A 24929-nucleotide genomic window follows, 5' to 3' on the forward strand; every position below is an offset into this window, starting at 1 on the left:
CACATCCATTTCCCACCTTCTGATTCTATATGTAAAATACCACACATCTATTTTCCAAAAAACTCTATATCCTTTCAAACTTCAACATTATCAGGCATTGTATTATCCAGAAATATGCTATAGCAGATCATAAGAAATACTATTAATGAGCTATAAGTACTCTTTACCCATGCATTTTAGATGCATTCACATCTTTATATGTGAAGGCATAAACATTAAAATATTAATATTAACAAAGGAACAATAAAGGATTCAAATAAATAATTTTTCAACTTTAGGAACCATCTTACTATTTCATGTAAGATAAAACATTAGTTGTAATCATTCAAATTCAGGTCTTTGAATTAGAAAAACTTTTACAACTGTCACCTTTAAGTATTCCATAAAATGTATCCCATAAAAGTCCCTCAAAATTATACTCTTTCTACTGACTACTGACTACATACTTACATGAATACATATCTCATAGTCAATATAAGAATGCCAGAAGTCCTCCTTCTGAATCCTAGGATCTCGAACCCAGACACTTACAAACTCCTGTAGTGGCATCATAAACAAAGAAATATGTGTCAGAACTGCAAGTAGGACTGGAAATAACTGAGACAAACGACTGCACTAAAACAAAACTGAAATGAGCTTTAACCAATGTGGTACTTGTAATCCTTTCAAAAACAAGAAGTAAAGTTAATGAATCAGGAACCACGAGCAAATCCAGAAAACATTTTTGCCACATAATGGAATTTTTTAAATAATGCAAAACTGAGGTGGGCGCACTTCTGGATAGTTTTACAGGCTATCTGAAGACAAAGTATACTGCACAATTGATTTTTAATTTTTAATCACAAAATATTGGTTCAGGTTTTTTTTTAATTAAAAAAGTGATCATTTCTTACTTTTGTCATCTCTCCAAATTGAAACTATGGGCCCATCTGAATAAGCTGCTTCCTAGGACACAAATAAGAAAGGGCACCAGGCCAAGCATGGTGGCTCACACCTGTAATCCCAGCACTTTGGAATGATCTCTTGAGCCAGGAGTTTGAGACCAGCCTGGGCAACATGGCAAAACTCCATCTCTACAAAAAAAAAATTAGCCAGGCGCAGTGGTGTGTGCCTGTAGTCCCAGCTACTCAGGAGACTGAGGAGGGTAGATCACTTGAGCCCAGGAGGTGAAGGCTGCAGTGAGCCTTGATTGTGCCACTGCCCTCCAGCCTGGGCAAAACAGAAGACCCTGTTTCGAAAGAAAAAAAAGAAAAAGAAAATATACCAAAGGTCATGGGAAAAGTAAGCAAAGAGGGTTGAAGTTGACTTTGTGCATGCAACCCAGCTGCATGAGAATAAGCAGTAATAACTTATTAATAGAAAGATGAACACCTCCTTTTACATACTATTTTATTTTTAAAATACATTTCCCATACATTAAATCATTTCATCTTCATAATATCTTTGTGTTACATGTAAAAGTTAGAGTTATTAAAAATCATATAGAGTAGATAATTTTGTTCTTTTATAAAGATAAGAATAGGAAACATGGGGTAAAATTTAAAACAATACTTTTCAAGAGGTGCTCTTTACTAAATAGGTTTCGTTTAAAAATATGAAAATGTACAGCAAAAAAGTATTATGTTTCACACAATAAGTTTTTAAGTGTAACTTATTTACTCAGTGATCATAAATTTGCTGAGTTTGACTTTACATAATACAGCTCTTTGATAAGATTGGGACTTCAAGACTGGCATTCAGGCATTTCTGACTGCTTCCTGGGGCACATCTGAGAGGCAGGCTATGAACGCTCAAGAGCAGAAGTAAAAGAGAGATTGGGGGCTTTCTGGACAAAGCACCTCCATTGTGTCAGACAGATAATTAAATAAGACTCTTCATTACAGACGATTTTTTTTTAATCTAAAAAATACACCACATTCTTTGAAAGTAACTTTTGCCACCTATCAAGTTTCACCTTCTAGGGCAACATACACTTTTCCTTGCACTAGAGACTTCTGTCCCACTGCTTGTCTTCAGTAGACAGGGAGTATGAATTACTGTTCCAAAAAGTCTTATTTTAAAATATTTCCATTATGTATTTTTAAAATCATTTAGGGGACAGATTAAGAACAAGATAGGCTAGGCACAGTGGCTCACGCCTGTAATCCCAGCACTTTGGGAGGCCCAGGCGGGTGGATCACCTGAGCTCAGGAATTCCAGACCAGTCTGGCCAACATGGTAAAACGCTGTTTCTACTAAAAATACAAAAATCAGCCGGGCATGGTAGCAGGCGCCTGTAATCTCACCTACTTGGGAGATTGAGGCAGGAGAATTGCTGGAACTCGGGAGGCAGAGGTTGCAGTGAGCAGAGATGGTGCCATTGCACTCCAGCCCAGGCCGACAACAGCAAGACTCAAGAAAAAAAAAAAAAAAGAACACGACAACAACATAGTGATGCTCTAAATGCTTTAGCCATTATTTCTTTTCTTTTTTCTGTTTTTTGAGATAGGGTCTCACCCTGGCACCCAGGCTGGAGTGCAGTCGTGCACTCTCAGCTCACTGCAGCGTCAAACTTTAGGGCTAAAGTGATCCTCTTACCTAAACTAACCCTGCTCCCAGCAGCTGGACTACAGGCAGGTGCCACCATGCCCAGTTAATTTTTTAACTTTTTATAGAGACAAAATCTCGCTATGTTGCCCAGGCTGATTCCGAACTCCTAGGCTCAAGCAACCCTCCTGCCTCAGCCTCCCAAAGTGCTGGGATTATAGGCATGAGCCACTGAGCCCTGGCCATTATTATTTCTTCCTATTTCCTTTTTTTTAAATACACATTAAGAGACAACCATTGTTTCTTAAAACACATTCTAAATTACAAGAGGAAATTAAAAAAAATTTTAAACCAAAGTATCCATAATAGCCCCTAACCACAATATGATATGGCACATTCTGCATGGAAACAGAAGCAAAAATCTAGGTACTCTGCTCTTGGTCTATGCTTTTCACCTCCATCTCTTGTCACTGTGTAGGCGTGTGTGTCTCTTAAATTCATTTTCCTATAGTACTTTTCACATACCCACTGTTCTTGGAATGAATGATCAATCATTTAAAATGAAAAATTCATTTTAATTTCACAGTGGCCCAATGCCAAGGCCTATGAATGAATCAATAAACAGAAGGACAAATAGAAATAGGAGAGAAGCACAAGTCCATATATATATATATACACACACACATATGTATATACACATATATATATACACACATATATATACATATATGTATATATACACACACATATATATACATATATACATATGTACACGTGTGTGTGTGCATGTGCATGTGTATATATATATTTTGTTGTTGTTGTTTGTTTGTTTTAGACAGGGTCTCACTCCATCACCTAGGCTGGAGTACAGTGACACAATCTTGGCTCAATGCAACCTCCACCTGCAGTGTTCAAGCAATTCTCCTGCCTCAGCCTCCCGAATAGCTGGGACTACAGGTGCATCTCACCACCACACCCAGCTAATTTTTGTATTTTTTTTTTTAATAGAAACAGAGTCTCACTTCACGTTGCCCAGGCTGGTCTTGAACTCCTGACCTCAAGTGATTTGCCTATCTTGGCCTCCCAAAGTGCTGGGATTACAGGCGTCAGCCACCACGCCCAGACAAAAATAATATATTAAAAACCACACTTTAACACTACACTGGTACAAGGGTGAATATATTAATATTACACAGTAAAACCTTTTCTTATCCTGAAAGTTCATTTTATTATTCTGATGTTAAAAGCAATTAAATCAGGGTATTAAATATAAGGTGGAAAGAAATAAATAAAAGGAATTAAAATATTTTCATGGGGTCAGGTGTGGTTGCTCACGCCTGTAATCCCACCACTTTGGGAGGCTGAGCCAGGAGGATCACATGAGGTCAAGGGTTCGAGACCAGCCTGGCCAATGTGATGAAACCATGTCTCTACTAAAAATGCAAAAATTAGCCAGATGTGGTGGCAGGTGCCTGTAATCCCAGCTACTCAGGAGGCTGAGGCAGGAAAATCACTGGAACCTGGGAGGCAGAGGTTGCGGTGAGCCAAGATCACTGCACTACAGCCTAGGCAACAGAACAAGACTCCACCTCAAAAAAAAGAGAAAGAAGACATTTTCATGGGCCCCTAAAAGTAGTATGGCCCTGGGCAATGGCTCTAACAGAGAAGCCGGCCCTGCCTTCACTGTGGTTAAAGGAGGATGTTGACAACAGAGGACCAAGTCATCCTGCACCCTTTTCACAGAGACAACGCGGACAGCTCCCGGTCATCAGGTCACCTGATAGCCACATTCCCTCAGAATGTGGTGGCAGCTTCACTTTTTCACTTAAGAGGCAGAAGTTCTTGGATATACCAAAAAGGGAGATTATTTCCAACAGCTCAGTGTTCCACATTAACAGAAGAAGACATGCACCCATTACTGATAGAGCGAGGCTTCACGCAGATTAAATAAAACAAAAAGAAAACACGTTTGTCAATTTGCCACAAATCTGTTGTTGAAAAAAAGAATTGCTTTGGCATTATCTTTTAGGTAAAAAGATAAAACATTTGACTAAAAGGGAAGGGGATGTTGAATACATATTCTAAAACCATACTGGAAACAAATATATCTTCAAAGAACACAGCAATGCATTTTAAATGCACTCAAAATTCAATGCAGCACTAAGATTCCACATATTTTTTCATTCCTGAAAATCTTTAACTTGGTGTGCTAAATATCACTATTCTCTTGTGGATGGCAAACTTTTCTTCCTTTTCTCCTCCCTGAAACATTTCTGTGCCCCTGAGAGCATCCCAGGCTATTGTTCTTTGCATCCTATTACAATTCTAGGGTGACCTCATCCAAACACATTCAACCCCCTCGAATGAGTTGATGGTCCCCATCCAAAGCTCCATCCCAGTTCAGGCACCTCTCCCATGGATCCAACCTCTAGCCTGGTCCACCTAGAAGTCCCCTGAGCATGCTGTGCCCATTCCCTTCCCACATCATTCTGCTTCCCTTCTCAGTGAAAAGCATCTCCCACCAACCTCAGCGAGAAACCCAGTGCCCCCAAACTTCTGTGTTTGACTCATTTCTCAAATTCACAAAGACCAAGTCCTTCAGAGTCGTTCTCCTTGGAACCACCAACAACTATTCCCTCTGCTGTTCCCTGGGTTTACGGACTTCTTTCCCAACATTAATGCAAGAACTGCTAATTTATCTCTGGGCCCACATCCAATGCATTCCCCACATGAAGACAAGAATGGCTCCAAAACACGTAACTGATGACGCTGCTTTCCTCCTGAAAATCCTTCAAAGCCTGCCCCATAACCTTCAAGATCAAGTCCAAACTCCTCAGCTAGTACAATACAGCCTTTCACGATTTTCACTCTGTTTATCTTCAAAGACTAAGTGTAGGTCCCCATATGCAACATGCCACTTCACACATCCACGCCTTTGACCAAGCTGTTCTCTTTGCCTGGATTGCTGGGCCACCCTACTGCCCTTTTTAATTTTTTTTTTAATCTTCTCTTTTCCTCTACTACTTTTTGCTAACTCCAATTCATTTTTCAAATGCAATTTGGTCACCACTTTTCCTGGGAATCCTTCTCAGACCTACCGTGCTGTACTGTAATTACCTGCAGGCCTCCTCTAACAGGCGCTAAGCTCCTGTAGGGCAGCTTAGGCTGTCTTGTAAGACTTGAATGCCTGATACATCCAATGCATTCTATTAGTATCATTTAATGAATAAATAAATGCCTGCAGGAATAAACAAACTGCCTTCAGGGAAAGAAGATCAAACTTCACTTGAAATTAAAACATCATCTACTTGGATTCTTGGACTCCATGAATTAATGATAAGTTATTTAGCAGCTGGTCTAAAGTTTATCTTAATTTAACAAACCCCTTCCTCTAAGGATGTGCCAATTAACAGCATAAGGATACAAGAGCAATATTTAAGATCTGGGAAAATAAACTGTCTTCCAGCACCCGGAAGAACTCCAGAAGCACCTATTTACATAGAAATAATTTAAAATCCTTCTGATAGCTTCAATAACCTAGTCCCCCAAGACTTACACCAGGCAACAATTTGTTAGCCTAGTTGGAGTTAAAATATGTACTTGAAAGTAATAAAAGTACATTTATTTTAAAATATTCTATAATTCACATGGGTCTCCCCCTCCCCCACTCTGCAATTAGCAGGAATTAGTGAAGTTTCACCATACTCTCAGCTACAAATAGCACACCCAGGAAGCCAAGGTTCACCTCTAATCTCTTAATTAGACGCATCCCTCACGACACTGCCTGCCATCCTTCAAGGGAATGTTGACAGGCTGTCAGCCACAGAGGACAGTTCCACAGCCCCTTACCTAGAATCATATGGATTTCCTAGGAAAATTGCTTCAGCAGCTGCAGTTAGTCTATTTAATAACATTATTAAACACTTTAATGACTTCTTGGGCCTAATGACTATATGCAGTATGAAAAAGCCAGGAAGAGTGGAATTAAAAATTTAGACTAACTGTCCCTACTGTTCTCCATGTGAAAAGACTTCTAAAGAAAGACAGACTCCTAGACTCTTTGAAGATCTAATTCCTGTATTCTCCTAAGATAATCACCCTTTGATTTCAATGTACCCTGTTTTTCCCCCATTCCGGCTTGACCATAATCCACTTCTACCCTGTCCTTTTTTTCTTAGCCCGTACATGAAATGAAACTATAATAAAAATAACTGTATTGTATTTATACAAGGGCACTTGACATGTGGCAGGTATTGCACTGTTTCACAAATGTTTTCCTTCAATCTTTCCAACAACCCTCAGAGCTCAATATATTCTTATCCTACTTTCCAAATTTTAAAAATGAGGCTTCTAAAGCTTAAGCAACTTGCCCAAAGTCAATGACCAGGCTGAGCCAGGCTTCAAACTCAGATCTGTCTTGTCTCAAAGACTGTACTCTCAAACATGTTCTATCTAGCAATTTTTATAGCAATAATAAATATTAGGCAATTTCCAATTTTACTGTAATTGCATTGTTTTGGACGTGGAAGTTTTTTCCGCTTTTATTAGCTAAAATACCAGTTCAAACAACATGCTCTTTTCAAACTCTGTCCTTATGGGTTCTTAAAGCTTTGTATTTCATTTTTGCATTTCTAGCACCAAGCATGGTACTAGCACACAGTAAGTGCATATTAAATGTTTCAGAATTAAACAACTGGTTACAAGTAAGATTTTTTAAAAGGCAGAGGTTCTCTATACTGAAAATCATAAGATGCTATTGAAAGAAATCAAAGCAGAGACTACTATGTTCATAAATTGGAAGACTCAACATAGTAAAGAGATAAATTCTCCCCCAATTGATCTGTAAGTTTAACATAATTCCTATCAAAAAAATCTCAGCAAGAATTTTTTAAAGACACAGATGGGCTTATATTAAAATTTATATAGAAAAGGAAAGGTCTTAGAATAGCCAAAAAATTTCTGAAAAAGAATAAAGTGGGAGGAAGCCTTCTTCCCAATGTTAAGACACAGTTGATCAGTGAAATGCAGAACAGAAAACCCAGAGACAGACCAACACAAATATGCTCATTTGACAAAGGCGCAAAAAAAAAAAAAATTCAGTGGAGAAGAAAAAGCCTCTCAACAAACGATTATGCAGCAACTGGACATCCATAGGTCAAGAGATGAACCTCAACCTAAAGCTTGCACCTTATACAAAACCCAACACTAAATAAACCACAGATGTAAATGTCAAACATAAAGCATCAGAGAAAACGTTTAGAAAAAAAAATTCAGAGAAAACCGTTCAGTCTAGTACTAGGAGAAGAGTGCTTAGACTTGATCTCAAAAAGGCAATCCACAGAAGGATAATCAATTAAGCTTCATCAAACTAAAAATCTTTGCTCTGCAAAAGACACCATGAATAAGGTTAAAAAAAAAGCACATTACAAATTGGAAGAAATATTTGCAAATTACACATCCCACAAAGGACTTGCATTTAGAATATATATATATATATATTTAAATAACCTCTTAGACCGATGAGGTGGCTTTCTCTTGTAATCCCAGCACTTTGGGAGGCCAAGGTGGGAGTATCCCTTGAGCTCAGGAGTTCAAGACCAGCCTGGGCAACATGGTGAAACCCCATCTCTATGAAACATTTAAAAATTATTTAAAAATTAGCTGAGTGGAGTGGCTTGTACTTGTAGTCCCAGCTACTCAGGAAGCTGAGGTGGGACTCAATTGCTTGAGCCTGGTGGGTGGGTGGGAGGTTGCAGTGAGCCGAGATCACGCCACTGCACTCCAGCCTCAGCAACAGACAGACCCTGTCTCAAAATAAACTCATTCACTCACTCTAAAAACTCAATATTTAAAAAACAGAATTCAATTTAGAATACAGGCAAAAGACATGAAGACACATTTCACCCAAAGAGGGCATACAGACGGCAAAAATCATGTGGAAAGATGTTTAATATCATTAAACACCAGGAAAATACAAATTAACCCCACGGTGATATAGCATACATACCTATTACAGTTTCTATGAGGATCCACACTATTTTTTATTTTAGCCATTGTGATAGATGTGTTTTTAAAATTTCCCATCATAGCCTAGCTTGAATCTTTGTAGCAGAGTAAAAATGAGTAGGTGTTAACTGTAAAAATATTTACTTAGATTACAGAAATATCACAAAAGACAGAAGCTAATAAAGCAGAATGTCTAGGTGTTAAGTGAATATTAATTTTTCATAGCTTTGATGAGAATTTTCTATCATAAAAATGTAAACTTGTCTCAGTTTGTTCTTCCTTCTTGGGACATTTTTTTTCTACTTCAAAGTAGTGCTTTAAAGATTCATGTATTTAAACTGGAGACTCATTCGTTCATTCATTCATTCACTTAAAATATATTGTGCACCAACAATGCACTAGGTACTTTTCTATACAACTAATGATTATAGAATTTACCAATGTCTTAATCACCAGAGTGCTATTCAGGACCCCCATATAACAATCTCACAACTAAAATCTGGCATATTTTACATGCTATATTCTTTACAAATAACAATGGAAAGGCAGAATGAATATATCAAATAACCTTCCTTTATTTCCTAAAACAGCTGTAACAAATAACTTAAAAGACATATGACAAGTGATATTACTTGCCACTCTATAGCATGGAGTATGTTTAAATACCATCCTCTGGTGGTACTGAATGATGATTTTTTGAAAAGCTTTTTATTACTTCAGGATAAACAACTGTGAATGAGATTTAGCTAGACCTGCCTTTTACATGACTTGTAACAGTTCATGATGTTGCAAGTTTCTTTACACAAGTAGTATCCCAAATCAGCAAGAGTTACCTTTTCATATCTCATAACACATTAGGAAAAGTGCAGTTAAAATAAAAAAAAAAAACTCGTCTTTTGCAACAAGAAATAATTGGCATCCACAAGGATGCAATCAGCAAAATCTAAAATATGAAAATCTCTATAAGGCAAACTATGTTAATTTCTTCAACAAATAAACTGCAAAAGGGAGAAAAGAGAGAATTAAAGACTTTAAACAATCTTATCAACCAAATGCAATGTGTGGTCCTTATCTGAATCCTAATTAAATAGATAATTAGAACAACCAGCTATATAATTTTTTTTCAAAATAATCAAGGTAATTTGAACACTGAATATTTGATGATATGAAGCAATTGTTTAATTATTTAACATGAGATAATGTGGTCCATTTTTTAAAAGGTCATTTGTTAGAAATGTATACTGAAATATTTACAGATGAAATTATATAATATCTAGAATTTGTTTCCAAATAATTTACTGTGGTAGCAGGAGGAAATAGGTGGGGGAGGGGTATAGCTTGGCTATGAGTTAATAATGCGTTAGTAAATTGCTGAAGCTGGGTGGTAGGTATATACATGGGGGTTCATTATATTTTCATCTCTACCATTATATTATCATCTTTACCTTGTGTATTTTTTGTTTCGGGGGTTTAAGAGGCGAGGTCTCACTCCGTTGCATAGGGTGGAATGCAGTGGCTATTCATGATTGCTCACTGTAGCCTCGAACTTCTAGGCTCAAGTGATCCTCCTGCATTGGCCAAGTAGCTGGAGTTACAGACATGTACCACCACACCCAGCTTCATGCAATTTTTTAACACTGATGGGAGTATTTATATAGGTGTATATTTTGTTTACTGGTTTATTCACTGTACAATCTTACAGAAATCTTTTTATGTGAGCATATACATGTCAATGATATTTGTTTTTAAATAAACTTTTTTATTTTAAACAGTTTTAGATATACAGAAATTATGAAGATGGTACAGAGAGGTCCTATATACCCCACACTCAACTTCTCCTATTATTAACATTTTATATCAGTATGCTGCATTTATCACAATTCATTAATCAATATTGACATTATTATTAACTGAAGTCCATATTTTATTAAGATTTCTTTAGTTTTCACCTAATGTCATTGATCTGTTCCATAATCCCACCCAAGATACATTCATTATATTTAGTCATTGTGTTTCCTTGGGCTCCTCTTGTCTGTGACAGTTTCTAGGGTATTCCTTGTTTTTCATGACCTTGACAATTTGAGGAGCCCTGGTAGGTATTTTGCTGAATGTCTCTGAATGTCTCTGATTTATCTGATGCTTTTCTCATTATTAGATTGATGTCATAGGTTTTTGGAAGGAAGGCCACCCATTTAAGAGGGTAAAGTGCCATTTTTATCACTTCAAGGGCACATGCTATCAACGTAGCATCACCATGGGTGTTAACAGTGATCACCTGGCTGAGGAAGTATTTGTCAGATTTCTCCACTATAAAGGTATTCTTTTTTCATTTCTAAACAAATGTGAAGATGAATTTATGCTTACTAATTCTTTCTTTTTTTAAGCCACTTCTAATTTAAACAGAGCTGGTGAAGTATTTCTTGAAATGTGTTAGAACACTAATCTGGAAGAATGAGATATTAAACTATAAATTCTATATGATCTCAGTTTTCTAAAAATGACATATACATATGTATAGAAAAAGACTAAAAAGAAATATCCCCAAGTTTTATTTTTCCTGTACACTTTTCCAAAATGTTCTGCAGTGAATTATTTTAAAATCTGGAAGAAGGGTTAAAAAAAAAAAAAAGAAGGAAGAGCTCTCTCTGGGACAGGCTCAGAAAAAAATATCAGAGTCCTCACAGTAACTGTAACACAAATGTAGTGCTCAGAATGACAGCAGCATTCTCTAAAACCTAGTGTGTATGTGTGAAGACAATATTCCCAGCTACTTTTCTTTGCTTACAGAAGACTGTAAATTGCCTCTTGTGGAAACTTAACTATTTCTTCAAATAGGAACACTTAATAACCGAGTATAACAGAGACTGAGAAAAGATGTAGAGAGGCTGGGAGATGAAAAAGGAAGGAAGAAGAAAGGAGGGAGAGGGGAACAAATTTAGGTTTTGGGGAGTGAGAAAATGTTTTGTCTTGTTGCTTCCCATTGAAGTACCCAGCATCACAGAATCCTAGATAATACTATTTATTTGTTAATTATATTCATCAGTTGCAGCCCAGTCAGTGTCCAGTCCATTTCCCAATATCTTGCATGCTTTCCTAGACAGAGCAAGTCTAAAATATTACCACAGGTCAGCATAAGCATATCTCGAACATATTAATATTAACCCTAGGGGCTGCTCATCCAAAATGGCAACATATCCCTCCCTGCCTGCTCTCCCTATAGCACCCCATCTCCTCCCTCAGTGGTGGGGTCCTCATGGTTTGTGCAACTCTCTGGGGCCCACTCCGGCCTGCCCTACTCAGCATATTCCCTGCCAAAGAACTGATGGATGTATCTTTGCTAAGGCATCAACAACTGGTAGTGCCTAGAAGCTGCTGTTATTCCTACTATGAAGTATGTGCATTTTGGAAGGGGAAAAGCACTTGTCTTAAAGGGATAAATCTCTAAAAGGAGAATGCAGCCATCATGATCCAGGAGAGCAGGGGAGACATGCATGCATGCGCACATACATCCAAAAAAGGTTTCAGCCTGCTTTTCAGGTCACATCACACAGGGAGGAACAGTTTAGTTATAGTAAGTGAGCCCTGGGCCAAGGAAAGAGCACAGTGCCCTTATGGAGGGAGCAGCAGCATAACAGGCGCCCAGGAGAGAGAATGTCCAACTCCATGAAATGGACTGTGTCCAGCCGGAGCAAATGCTCACACATACACCCCACAAGATGAGTTCCGGGAAGCTGAGGCAACCATCCTGAGTAGGGCAGAAAAATCAAACAGCTCAGTCTGGACATTCGAATATTAAAAGAACGAAAATGCCTAGCTCCACAAAAGACACTGTCTGAAACGTGCTTCCTGTCACAGGCACCTGCCTTTCCATTTGGAGTCTGGGTTCTGTCTCATTAAACAGAAGAGTTGATTCAGTTGGGTCCATCTAATTATTCTTATTAAAATATGTAACCATAATATTTTAATTGTAAATTAAAGTTGCACGCATGAATGAATCTGAATTCATTTTAATTTCACAATGGCCCAATGCCAAGGCCTTTTTATGGAGAAGATCCATCAGCTAGGATACTGCTCTCCTGGGAATTCAAACCAACGTGCAAATGGAACATGTTTAACTAACAAGGGAGATTCTCACTCCCTTTTCTCCTCTTTCTAGATGTATTACAGTCATAAAGCTGTTTTAACAACAGCGACTACATTTGATTCCTCACCCCCAAAATGTTAAAAAAAATTACTAAATGTTAAAGTTAATACTACCAATTAGATAGAACCAAGATGTCACTCCCAGGCTGTATGAATCTTGTACAAGGATGGTAAATAAATCTCAATTCATGTGCCAACCTCATGATTAATTAGTAATGTCTGCTGTGGGTGCTGAGAGGAGTGTACCCTCAGTCTAGATCCCGAAACAATCAGTCCTACTGCATTTGGTGCTTACATATTCCATTAGGTGGAACCTGAATTACTTTCCACTAAACAACCAGACACTAAGATATTGAAAGGCTTGACCTAAACCCCCTCTACTTCTAACTGGCATTGACGACAGGCTGCTGCTGGGGAGGTGACTAGATAAATATATCTTTTATAGTTAAAGGTTTAGAAAGCTGCTTCTTTACTTCTAGGATAAGGAGAAGTTAGCCAGTCAATACAGTGTGAAGTCTAGGGGAAGAGATTACTCCAGGCAGTGGAAAAAAACATGTGTAAAAGTCCATGGGGGTGAGAGCACATGGAACATTCAAGGCTCTAAAATAAGCTCTGAAATGAGGAACAAGAAGTGCACTTGAGTGGCATGTGGGGCGCAAGAGAGAAGTTTGGAGAAAGAAGCAGGTTTGGATCTTGCAGAGTGCTAGAGACCATGTGAAGGTGTTTTGACTTTGTTCTAAGAGCAATGGATTTGAAGCAGGCGATCATTCTAGCTATACCAAGTGACTCTGCACACTGTCACACATGGTGCTGAGAGGGTTACTCTACCCATGACTCCTTTGGTAGGATGACCAGAAGCTCCGCCCTTGGACCCCACCTGACTGCCTATGTGTCCAGCTCTTACTTTGCCTGGTTCTCATTTGCGTTCTTTTTCTATAATAAGTAGTATCTGTGAGGATAACAGCTCTGAGTTCTGTTTTTCTAGTGAATTATTAAACTTGAAAGTGGTTTGGGAAAGCCCCAAGCTTGCAATTGGTGTTGGAGGCAAGGGCAGTCCTATGGGAACTATGCCCTTAGCCTTGCAGTTTCATTAAGTTCGTGGGCGGGTATTTCCTGGAGCAAGCAGCTTGGTCTCAGTATTACTTAGTACAAGATGGAAAAAGTATGCATGGTCTAGGTATTGTGTAAGGTCACCTCTGGGGGTGGAAGTGAGGGGGACTGACTGGAAAGGGGCACAAGGTACCTTCTGGGAAGCCAGAAACGTCTATACTTTGATCTGAGTGGTAGTTACACAGGTGTATAAAAATCCATTTAGGCCATGCTCAGTGGCTCATGCATGTAATCCCAGTTCTTTGGGAGGCTGAGGCAGGAGGATCACTTGAAGCCAGAAGTTGAAGACCAGTCTAGGCAACAAAGAGAGACCTGTCTCTATTAAAACAAACAAACAAAAAAATCCATTGAGCTACATACATAAGATTAGGACACCTTATGCATTTTACTGTACATATTATAGCCCAGTTTTTTCGTTTTTCGTGGGTTTTCTTCTGAGACAGATTCTCACTCTGTCACCCAGGCTGGAGTGTAGCAGCACGATCTCAGCTCACTGCAACCTCCACATCCCAGGTTCAAGAGATTCTTGTGCCTCAGCCACCCAAGTAGCTGGAACTACAGACGTGTGCTACTACACCTGGCTAATTTTGGTATTTTTAGTAGAGATGGGGTTTTCCCATTTTGGCCAGGCTGGTCTCGAACTCCTGACCTCAAGTAATCCAACCATCTTGGCCTCTCAAAGTGCTGGGATTACAGGCATGAGCCATAGTGCCCAGCCAATTTTTCTGGTTTTTTGTTTTTGGTTTGAGATAGGGTCTTGCTCTGTCACCTGGGCTAAAGTGCAGTGGCATGATCTTAGCTCACTAGAACCCCTGACTCCTGGGCTCAAGCGATCCTCCCACCTCAGCCTCCTGAGTACCTGGGACCATAGGCACACACACAACCATGCTTGTCTAGCCCAATTTTTAAAAGCTAAAAAACAAACCTAAACACTGCCTTTGAAAATGGGGGGAGCCCAGCCTAGGGTTAAGTGATGCAAGTGGTCTGGACGCTGAGGAGAACCTGAAGCCAAAGACAGGGCTGAAATTAAGGATGTGAGAGCTAGCAAAGGACTTTCCGGAAAGATTCTCTAAAGGAAATTGTTTAGTGCTTTCAATTTGGGCAGGGTGAGCTGGGACCATGTGACTGTGTGACTGTGTGACTCGTGTGTGTGTGTGCGTGTGTGTGTGTATGCACGCTGCCTAGACAGGCCCCTATGCTGCTTCCTCACTTCATCAGCCTCACCAAGTGATGATGTGCACTGCAGCACAGCAGGCAGGGCAATGGGTACCGCTAAAGGAGGGACACTCAGTCGGGCTGCCATGAGGGCTCTCCTACCCTCCTGCCAGTCAGAGAGGGGCTCAGGAGGCTGGCATGGAGGCTTGGGAAGCCAGGCTGCAGGTAGAAGGGCAAACCTTGCCTATGTTGTATGAAACCAAGCCCAGGAGACAAAGGGGGCAAACCTGAAACTAATGACAGAAATTCCCCTAGGCTGCTACCCGAAGGAGGGAGAATTCAGGAATGCCAGACATGGTGGCTCACGCCTATAGTCCCAGCACTTTGGGAGGCCGAGGCAGGAGGATCATGAGGTCAGGAATTCGAGATCAGCCTGGCCAACATGGTGAAACCCCATCTCTACTGAAAAAAACAAAAAAATTAGCTGGGTATGGTGGCACGTGCCTATAGTCTCAGCTACGTGGGAGGCTGAGATGGGAGAATTGCTTAAACCCAGAAGGCAGAGGTTGTAGTGGACCGAGGCCATGCCACTGCACTCCAGCCCGGGTGACAGAGACTCTGTCTCAAAAAAAAAAAAAAAGAAAAGAAAAGAAAAAGAAAAAAGAAAAGCAGGAAGGTAGACTGGAGGGAGACTGCTCCAAGGAAGGGATAGGAGGCAAAGCCTGGGAGAATGCTGAGTCACCAGCCATGGGGGGGAGAGTGCTCCACAGCTGAGTCACTGGAACCCAAAATGAAGGCCGTGGAGGCACCAATGGTGGGAGTGGGGGCAGGTACAGGAGGGTGGGCATTTGTTTTTTCATGAGCCCTCCTCCAGCAATCCATGGGTTTATGATTCGTGAAGAACTAACCCCTGTGAGTCAAAACATATGGGTTATTTATTTTTGGATTTGTGATGACATACCTCTTTCTGTTGTTCTGGAAACATTTTCAGCACAGGACACGATCAATCTGAAAAATAAGATATCCACACTGGGTGATCTGGAACCTTCAAACTGGAGTGGATACACACTCATGGCCTCCCACGCGAGTTCCCTGACAGAGCCCCCCACTCCATAGTCCCTGACACGTGAGCCTCTGCTCCTCCTACGCTGCCCTCTCCTGCTGGCAGGACCAACGTGAACATCAGTCCACACCAGGGGTGAGGAGTCTGGATCCTGGCGAGTCCAAGGCAGCTGGATGATGACAGATCTTCAAACTGCAAGGCTGGCCAGCCAGTCAGTCTGGGGCTGGAGCCCTAGCGAACTGAAGGAAGCTGGAGATGCTGGGGAGCAGGAGCCATAAGCGGAGAGGGGGGCGGTGCTGGCGGGCAGTGGGAGATGGAGAGGGCTGGAAAAGATGCCCAGAGAAACCCACCACCAGGAGCAGCCCTGATGCTTCTACTGGAAAGTCATACCTTCTGGGACCAGGCCCTTCCTGTGACATTTAAATTACTCCAGAGGTCACCTAAGAGATGCTGTGGCCCTCAGTGGGGGAAGTCAGGACCTTGACTCTGACCTTCCGAGCAGTACAGCCAGCCTGTTATTTGATTCCAGGCCCTGCATGTCTCTGGGTTGTCAATTGTTCTTTAAACCCACTTGCTACATAAGCTCATTAGATTTAACACCTGCTCCCTGCCAACAACAAAAAACAAATTTAAATTCCCTGCCTATATCCACACATACGCATTCTTAGAACTGAGGTTGGCTATGACTACAGGCTATTTGCCTTCACTTTGGTAATATTAGTATGTCTCTGAACCCAGTTTCTGAATCCATATTACCCCCCACATGTATTCTCAGAGTCTCTATACTCATGTCACTGGCACCATAGGGAATACAGGGAAGCAGGAACACAAGCTCTGCCTCCAGGACCATGTGGAGGTGCAGATGAGAGACCCCATAGAGCCTCTAGAAGGGGTGAATGAGCTGCACCCGTACAGCAGCAGGCAGCTTTCCAAGAGGAAGGGTGTCCCTTTCCCCTGGGGCAGTCACCCACAGAGAGGGAAGGGGACAGCAGAGGATCTCAGTGTTCAAGGAAAAAAGCAGGACCTCCAGGGGAGTGGAGGAGCAACAACACCCATAGAGCCTGGTGAAAAGTGTGCCCTACAGTCCAGAGAGCATGACCAGGCAGATCAGCTGGGGGACAGGGTTCTAGGCGGGTGTAGTGGGGTGGAATTGTAGCTGCCATAAAGATATAAGTCTATGTCCTGATCCACAGAATCTGTGAATGTGACTTTATTTGACAAAAGGGTCTTTGGAGATAGAATTAAGTTAAGGATCTTGAGACAAGATCATCCTGGATGATTGGACTAACCCTAAATCTGATGGTAAGTGCCCATATGAGAGAAAGAGAGGAGACACACACAGAGAACATTCGAAGACAAAGACAGAAGAGTGGGAGGGATGCAGTCCCAGCCAGAGAGCCCCTGTGGCTGGAAGAAGCAAGGTGGGATTCTCCCCTAGGGCCTCTGCAGGGAAGCCAGCTCTGCTGCCACCTGGATTTTGGACTTCCAGCACCCCAAATTGTAAGAGAATAAATTGCTGCTGTTCTAAATACCAAGTTTGTAGTAATTTATTACCACAGCCATAAGAAGCTAGTACAGAGGGGATGGGTGGAGATGAGGTTGGAAAGATAGGCTGGGGTTGGAACTGGAGATTTGGTTCAGTCACTCTTCATGGAGCTCCTACGGTGTGCCATGGGCTGACCAGGAAGCAGGACACAGTGGAGGACACAGCCCTTGAGGCCACTTCCTAATTATAAAGTGGAAATGACAGGAAAGGAAAGGACACCGTGTTATAGGAATGGAAGGACATGCAACAGGGATAAACCTGGAGGACAAAGGCTAAATGAAATAAGCCAATCACAAAAAGACAGACATCCTACAATTCCACTGGTATGAAGTACCAAGAGCAGTCACATTCAGGGGCAAAGGCCAGGTGCAGTGGCTCACACCTGCAATCCCAGCACTTTGGGAGGCCAAGGCAGGCCTGAGGTCAGGAGTTTGAGACCAGCCTGGCCAACATGGCAAAACCTCATATCTACCAAAAACAAAAAATTATCCAGGTGTGGTAGCGCGCCTGTGGTCCCAGGTACTCAGGAGGCTGAGGTAGGAGGATCACTACCTGGGAGGTAGAAGTTGCAGTGGGCTGAGATTGTACTACTGCACTCCAGCTTGGGTGAGAGACCCCATATCAAAAAAAAAAAAAATTCAGAGACAGAAAGTGGAACAGTGGTTGCCAAATATGGGAGGGAGAGGGGGTGGGGAGCAGCTGAATGGTACAGAGTTTCAGTTGTGCAAGATGAAAAGAGTTTAGGAGATCAACTGCAGGACAATGTGAACATCCTTCATGCCACTAAAGTGCACACTAGAAACGGTATAGATGGTACATTTTAGGCTGTGTGTTTTTTATAATTTAAAACAAAATTTTAAAGAATGGAGGGACTAAGTGGAGGTGGAGGGGGTTTACAGAGAAAATGGCACTTCAGCTGAGGCCTATGGTGTGAGATGGCCAGAAGAGCAAAAGAAGAAAGGCCCCCTAGGCAGAGGACCTGGGTCGTGCCAAGGGGAGGAGGCTGGGAGGAAGAGCGGCTCAGGTCCGGTCATCATGAGATTCCTGCACCAGAGCCAAGTTAGCCAGTGGGTTCCACCATCTCAGGATCTGGTTGTGGTCCCCACACACATCATTTGCCCCACACGCTGAACCTCTGCCCTTGTACTTTTACCCTTTCCAGGACCAGCAAACTCCCATTCCTCTGCCAGGATTCTGCAGGGAAATCACCTCCCAGGCTCTCTGCTCCATTACACAACCGCGGGCTGTGCAGTCTCCTGGTGCCACTAACCTCGCTTGCATCATGATGTTTAGATGCCCTCTGTCTCTCCCATTTGACTGAATTTCTCCAACAAGGCATAGCTGTGTTTGCTTGTGTAATTACACTTCACAACCATCCTGTGAGGATTTGAATATCCCCACTTCACAAGTAAGAAAGTGGAAGGTCAGAGGGGTTAAGTTGCCTGAGGTCACACTATTAAAGAGTGCAAGATCTCAAGTCCCATTGCAACCAAAGCCAGTCTGCTTCCCTAGGGTAGCCTTCCAATGCCACAGGCTGCCTCCATGACTCTAATGTAAACAAATGGTTCAAAGTTGGGGTCTTAATTTTCCCCAAAGCGCTTGAGCTTTTCCCACCCAGGCAGAACTCTGCAGTTCTACCTAATAGGAGTCTGATAATTGGCCACCTTAAGATGCTATGGACCAAGTCAAACTATGAAGTAGGAAACTGTCCCGGTGGCTCACACCTGTAATCTTAGCACTTTGGGAGGTTGAGGCTGGCGGATTGCTTGAGCCCAGGAGTTCAAGACCAGCCTGGACAATATGGCAAAACCCTGCCTCTACAAAAAAATACAAAAATTAGCTGGGCCTGGTAACATGCGCCTGTGGTCCCAGCTACTTGGGAGGCTGAGGTGAGAGAACTACTTGAGCTTGGGAGGTCGGGGCTTTGGTGAGCCTGGGTGACAGTGAGACCCTGTCTCAAAACATAAAAGTAAAATAAAATAAAAAAGAAAGTAGGAAGCTTGGGAAAGTTGAAAGCAGTTTTAATCAGTTTCAACAAGTTGTTCCAAAACCTCACTGTGAACTATCACGGTCAACCTTTAATACTGTAAACCTGTACAGTGAAAATTGTGGCAGGCATGGGAGATCATTTCATTTTTTTAAGCTCTAAACACTTCCATATTATCTGAATTTTTCTAGCAATGCAACAATTTTAAACTTTTTTAAGTAATAATTATTTTAAATACAGTAAACAGCATAATGCTTTCAGAATTAATAGTAATTTTAACATAGATTATTTTTACTTCATGTAAAATAAACAGCAAATTATTTGATGCTATCTTTATAACATAAGAGAAAGTATTATTTTGTACTAGACCTTGCAATGGCATTTACTGGTGGGGAGAAGGAAATTCAACGATAGCACAATTGCATGGTTTGAGATAAAAGGTCAACTGTCTATAATTTAGCAAACCAAAGCTGCCAATCAGAAATTGCTCCCTGAGGCCAGGCGCAGTGGCTCACGCCTGTAATCCCAGCAATTTTGGAGGCCAAGGTGGCTGGATCACCTGAGGTCAGGAGTTTGACACCAGCCTGGCCAACAGGCTGAAACCTGTCTCTACTAAAAATACAAAAATCAGCCAGGCATGGTGGCATGAGTCTATAATCCCAGCTACTCAGGAGGCTGAGGCAGGAGAATCACTTGAACTTGGGAGGTAGAGGTTGCAGTGAGCCGAGATCATGCCACTGCACTGCAGCCTGGGCAACAAGAGCAACACTCTGTCTCAAAAAAAAGTAATTGCTCCCGACAAAACTATGCCCTTTAGGTGAGTTCAGAAATTTTAGATTTGTATAGATTTCCAAACTCCTCAGACTAGCTTATGTGTCTGACATAATAATGCACATAGAGGGCCGAGCACAGTGGCTATAATCCCAGCACTTTGGGAAGCTGAGGTGGGTGAACCATGTGAGGTCAGGAATTCGAGACCAGCCTGACCAATATGGTGAAACCCCGTCTCTACTAAAAATACAAAAATTAGCCGGGCATGGTGGCACACACCTGTAGTCCCAGCTACTCAGGAGGCTGAGAAAGGAGAATTGCTTGAACCAAGAAGCAGAGGTTGCAGTGAGCCGAGATTGTGCCACTGCACTCCAGCCTAGGGTACAGAGTAAGACTCTGTCTGAAAAAAAAAATCACATAGAGAATTCTTGTCTCACCGGAAGACTGTTATGCCAAGTATGGATATCTGCCTCCCAGTGACCATCTGCTAAGCTGTCTCCAGAATATTTTCTCTCCCCTCCACCAATGAAGAACTCCCATCACACCTGGATGGCCACCCATTCTCCTTCTCTCTTACCTTCATTGTAAGAATTATTATTTTTATTTTATTTCATTTTTTTTTTAGAGATAGGGTCTCACTGTCACCCAGGCTGGAGTGCAGTGGCACAATTATAACTCACTGTTGCCTCAGATTCCTGGGCTCAAGCGATCTTCCCACCTCAGCCTCCCTAGCAGCTGAGACTACAGGAGCAAGCTACTATGCCTGGCTAATTTTTTAAATTTTTGTAGAGATAGGATCTCCCTATGTTGCTCAGGCTGGTCTCAAACTCCCAGACTCAAGCCATCCTCCTGCCTCAGCCTCCCAAAATGCTCGATTACACGAGTAAGTCACCACACCCAGCCCACTCCAAGAATTATTAAATCTCACAACCAAGCTGGGTGTGGCTTGGTTTCCATATTGTTTGAATTTTTCATTTAAAACCAAAAAATCAGCCAGGGATGGTGGTGCACACCTGTAGTCCTAACTGCTCAGGAGGCTAAGGCAGGAGTATCCCTTCAGCCCAGAAGGTTAGGCTGCAGTGAGCTATGCACAACTACACTCCAGCATAGACAACAGAGCAAGACTGTGTCTCTAAAATAAACAAATGAAAAATAAATAAAATCTCACAACCATATCAAACAACAGGAATGATTTCTCAAACCTGCTGGTAACATTAGAGACAGATAAACACAGGTGGCAAACACAAGGGTTACCCCTTTCTGGGAAACATGGCAGATCTGAAGACTCATCTAAGAGATTTGTGTATCTCTTCACAACCCCACTGCCCTGAGAGCATGGTATACAGATCTGCCCAAACCAAAAACTCGAGGAGCAACTTCCTCCATTTTCCACCTTGAAATGCTTTTTCTATAAAATGCAAAATGTCTATGAAGCAAAAATAAAGTTCTATAAAGCAGTGCTTGGCAATCTTTTTCTGCTGAGGGTCAGACAGTAAATGTTTGAGGCTTTGTAGGCCACAGGGTCTCTGTAGCTCCTGCTCAAGTCTGCAATGCATAGTGAAAAAGCAACTCACAGGTGCCTAACTGAATGGACATGTTTGGGTTTCAGGTAAACTTTATCTACAAAAAACTGGTCGCAGTAGTTTGCACACCCCTGCTACAGAGCAAGCCATACTATGCCTTTAAGACTTATATACTATACCTTAATAATACCTTTCTGAGGTCCACAGGTCAAAACATTTTCTTTTCTTTTCTTTTTTTTTTTTTTTTTGAGACGGAGTTTCGCTCTTGTTACCCAGGCTGGAGTGCAATGGCGCAATCTCGGCTCACCGCAACCTCCGCCCCCCGGATTCAGGCAATTCTCCTGCCTCAGCCTCCTGAGTAGCTGGGATTACAGGCACGCGCCACCATGCCCAGCTAATTTTTTGTAATTTTTAGTAGAGACGGGGTTTCACCATGTTGACCAGGATGGTCTCGATCTCTTGACCTCGTGATCCACCCGCCTCGGCCTCCCAAAGTGCTGGGATTACAGGCGTGAGCCACCGCGCCCGGCCCAAAACATTTTCAATGCTAAGCTTGGTCTATATGCCTATGGGAGATAGGCATATCTCTCTGGCAAGTAAATAACTGACCAAAAGTTTGTAGACTATATATGTGAGGAGTGAGAAAGGACACATATTTTTTCAAATGATGAAATAAGGAAAAACAAGTATGGTTTAAACCATTATTTAAAATAAAAATGGCGAAGACCTTTTCTTTCTTTTTTTTATTATTTTTTAATTTTTTCTGATGAGACCTTTTGCATCAAGGCAAAGACTTTTTCTAAATCTTTAGTTCAGATTCTCCCAGATTCATGAATCACTAATAAAAGCCAATTTCATTTTTAAACAAAATTTTTCATAACTTTTTTTGACAAAATCAAAGTCTCAGAACCAACTGCTTAAAAGAAAAAAAGATCAAGCTCAACAACGACAAAGAAAATGACCTTTATCCTAAATGCCTGACTTCACCACTGTGCAACCTGGCATGTAACAAAATTACACTTGAACTCCATAGATTTATACAAATAAAAAATCTGATTAAAAAAAGTGCAAGGTTTGGTACATGCCTGTAATCCCAGCACTTTGGGATTACATGCCGAGGTGGGAAGATCACTTGAGCTCAGAAGTTTGAGACCAGCCTGGGCAGCATGGCAAAATCGTAAAACTCCCTTTGCAAAATTATAACTGAGAAAATTATGACAGTGAAAGAAATCAGACCTAACCAACTCTATCTTGCTTCTAACCATTAAGCTGTCCTTGTTCATTCCTGGGCATAGGCTGAACTAATTTTGGGAAGGAATTCAGTTCATAGTTGGACTCTGAAACAAAATTGGTAACAGTCCTTTCCTGAAAAGACCACCTTCTTGCCTGGGGTCCTGTCTGCCTTTGCAGGACTAACATATTAGCTACAAGATTAGAAATTACAATTCAGGGGTCATGCAGTCTCTGGCTCCAAGAGTCTAAACCTTCCAAAATTGCTCCTGGGAATAACACTGCTGTTGTAAAACCTAAGATTGGTGCTTTAAATGTTTTGCAGACCCTGCAACTGCACTGGAAGGATCAGCTGACAGCACCTAGACCAGTAATTTGGCTCAGCCAGTTCTGCCGTCACAACGAGGAACAGAAGACAGCAAGAAAACCTCATTTTGATCCTGCTATGATTCCATCTCCAACCTGACCAATCAGCACTCCCCACTTTCTAAGCTCCTACCCACCAAATTATCTTTAAAAACTCTGATCCACAAAAGCCCAGGGACACTGATTTGATGATGGCACATGCCTGAAGTCACAGCCACTTGGGAGGTTGATGTGGGAGGACTGCTTGAGCCAGGGAAGCAGAGGTTGCAGTGAGCCAAGATCATACCACTGCACTCCAGCCTGGGTGACAGAGACTATTTCACCAAAAAAAAAAAAGTGCAAAGGAATTGATAGACATTTCTCCAAAGATGACATACAAATGGCCAATAAACATGAAATCATGCTCAACATCACAAATCCACAATGAGAAATCAACTCACACCCATTAGGATAGTTATATTAGGATAGATTCAAAAATCAAGAAACAAAAAAGCATTGGTAAGGATATGGAGAAATCAGAACCTTTCTGTTGGCAGCAATGTAAAATGGTGCAGCTGCTGTGGAAAACAGTATAGCAGTTCCTCAAAAAATTACAAACGGAAAACTACCACATGATCCAGGAATCCCACTTCCAGATATACATCCAAAAGAACTGAAAGCAGGCTCTCAAAGAGCTATCTGTGTGTCCACATCCAGAGCAGCATTATTCACAATAGCCAAGAGGTGGAAGTAACCTAAGTGTTCATCAGTGAATGTAATGGATGAGCAAAATATGGTCTCTCCATACAATCGGTACCATTCAACTTTAAAAGGGAAGGAATTCTGCCACATGATACGGAGGTTGAACCTTAAGGACATTATGCTAAATGAAATAATCCAATCATAAAAAGACAAATTCTTTATTATTCCACTTATTTGAGGTTTTTAAGGAAATTAAAGTCATAGAGACGGAAAGTAGAATAGTGGTTGCCAAGGGCTAGAGAAAGGGGGAAATGGAGCATTTAAGGGGGAAATGGAACATTCTTATTTACTGGTATGGTTTCAGTTTTGCAAATGAAAAAGATCTAGAGATTTGTTATACAACAACGTGAATATACTTACTGCTACTAAAGTGTATATTTAAAAATTGGTAAGATTTATACACTAGTACCATGTGAAAAAAATAATAATGGATAAGATGGCAAATTTCATGTGTTATCACAATTAAAAATAAAAAGTTTTTGAAAGAAGGTCAATAATCTACTTAAATGTTTAATCTTGCTATTGACAGAAGTGCAAATAAAAACAAGTACCATATTTCTTTATTTAAAAATAGAAATTTCTATAATGATAATATCCACTGCTGGCAAGGCTCATGAGAAATAGAAACTAAATACTGTTGGTAGGAATGTGAACTATTTCAATATTTCTGAAAGATAATTTGGCCATATATTTCAAAAGCAACAATATAAATTGTTTACATTCTTTAAGTCAATAATTTGACCTCTGGGAACTCAACCTAAA

At 41.2% G+C, this 24929-nt stretch overlaps 1 protein-coding gene across 8 annotated transcripts in view; it reads right to left on the reverse strand.

Annotated features, from left to right (window-relative positions):
- SNX10 (sorting nexin 10) overlaps window positions 1-24929 on the reverse strand; it is a 76146-nt gene that overhangs the window by 13290 nt on the left and 37927 nt on the right. For 6 of the 8 annotated variants that reach the window (XM_009002246.5, XM_035253581.3, XM_035253580.3 and 3 more), the window contains 2 exons: window positions 15902-15948; window positions 451-537 (listed from right to left, as the gene is read on the reverse strand). In XM_009002246.5, the coding sequence (XP_009000494.3) occupies window positions 451-537; window positions 15902-15925 (111 nt within the window). In that variant the 5' untranslated portion in view covers window positions 15926-15948. Of the gene's footprint in view, window positions 1-450; window positions 538-9977; window positions 10113-15901; window positions 15949-24929 lie in introns of those variants that run through there. The other 2 variants (XM_009002244.5, XM_078342535.1) reach the window with 2 other exon arrangements.

Source organism: Callithrix jacchus, chromosome 11 (genome assembly GCF_049354715.1).
Source record: "Callithrix jacchus isolate 240 chromosome 11, calJac240_pri, whole genome shotgun sequence".
NCBI classification, from domain to species: domain Eukaryota; kingdom Metazoa; phylum Chordata; class Mammalia; order Primates; family Cebidae; genus Callithrix; species Callithrix jacchus.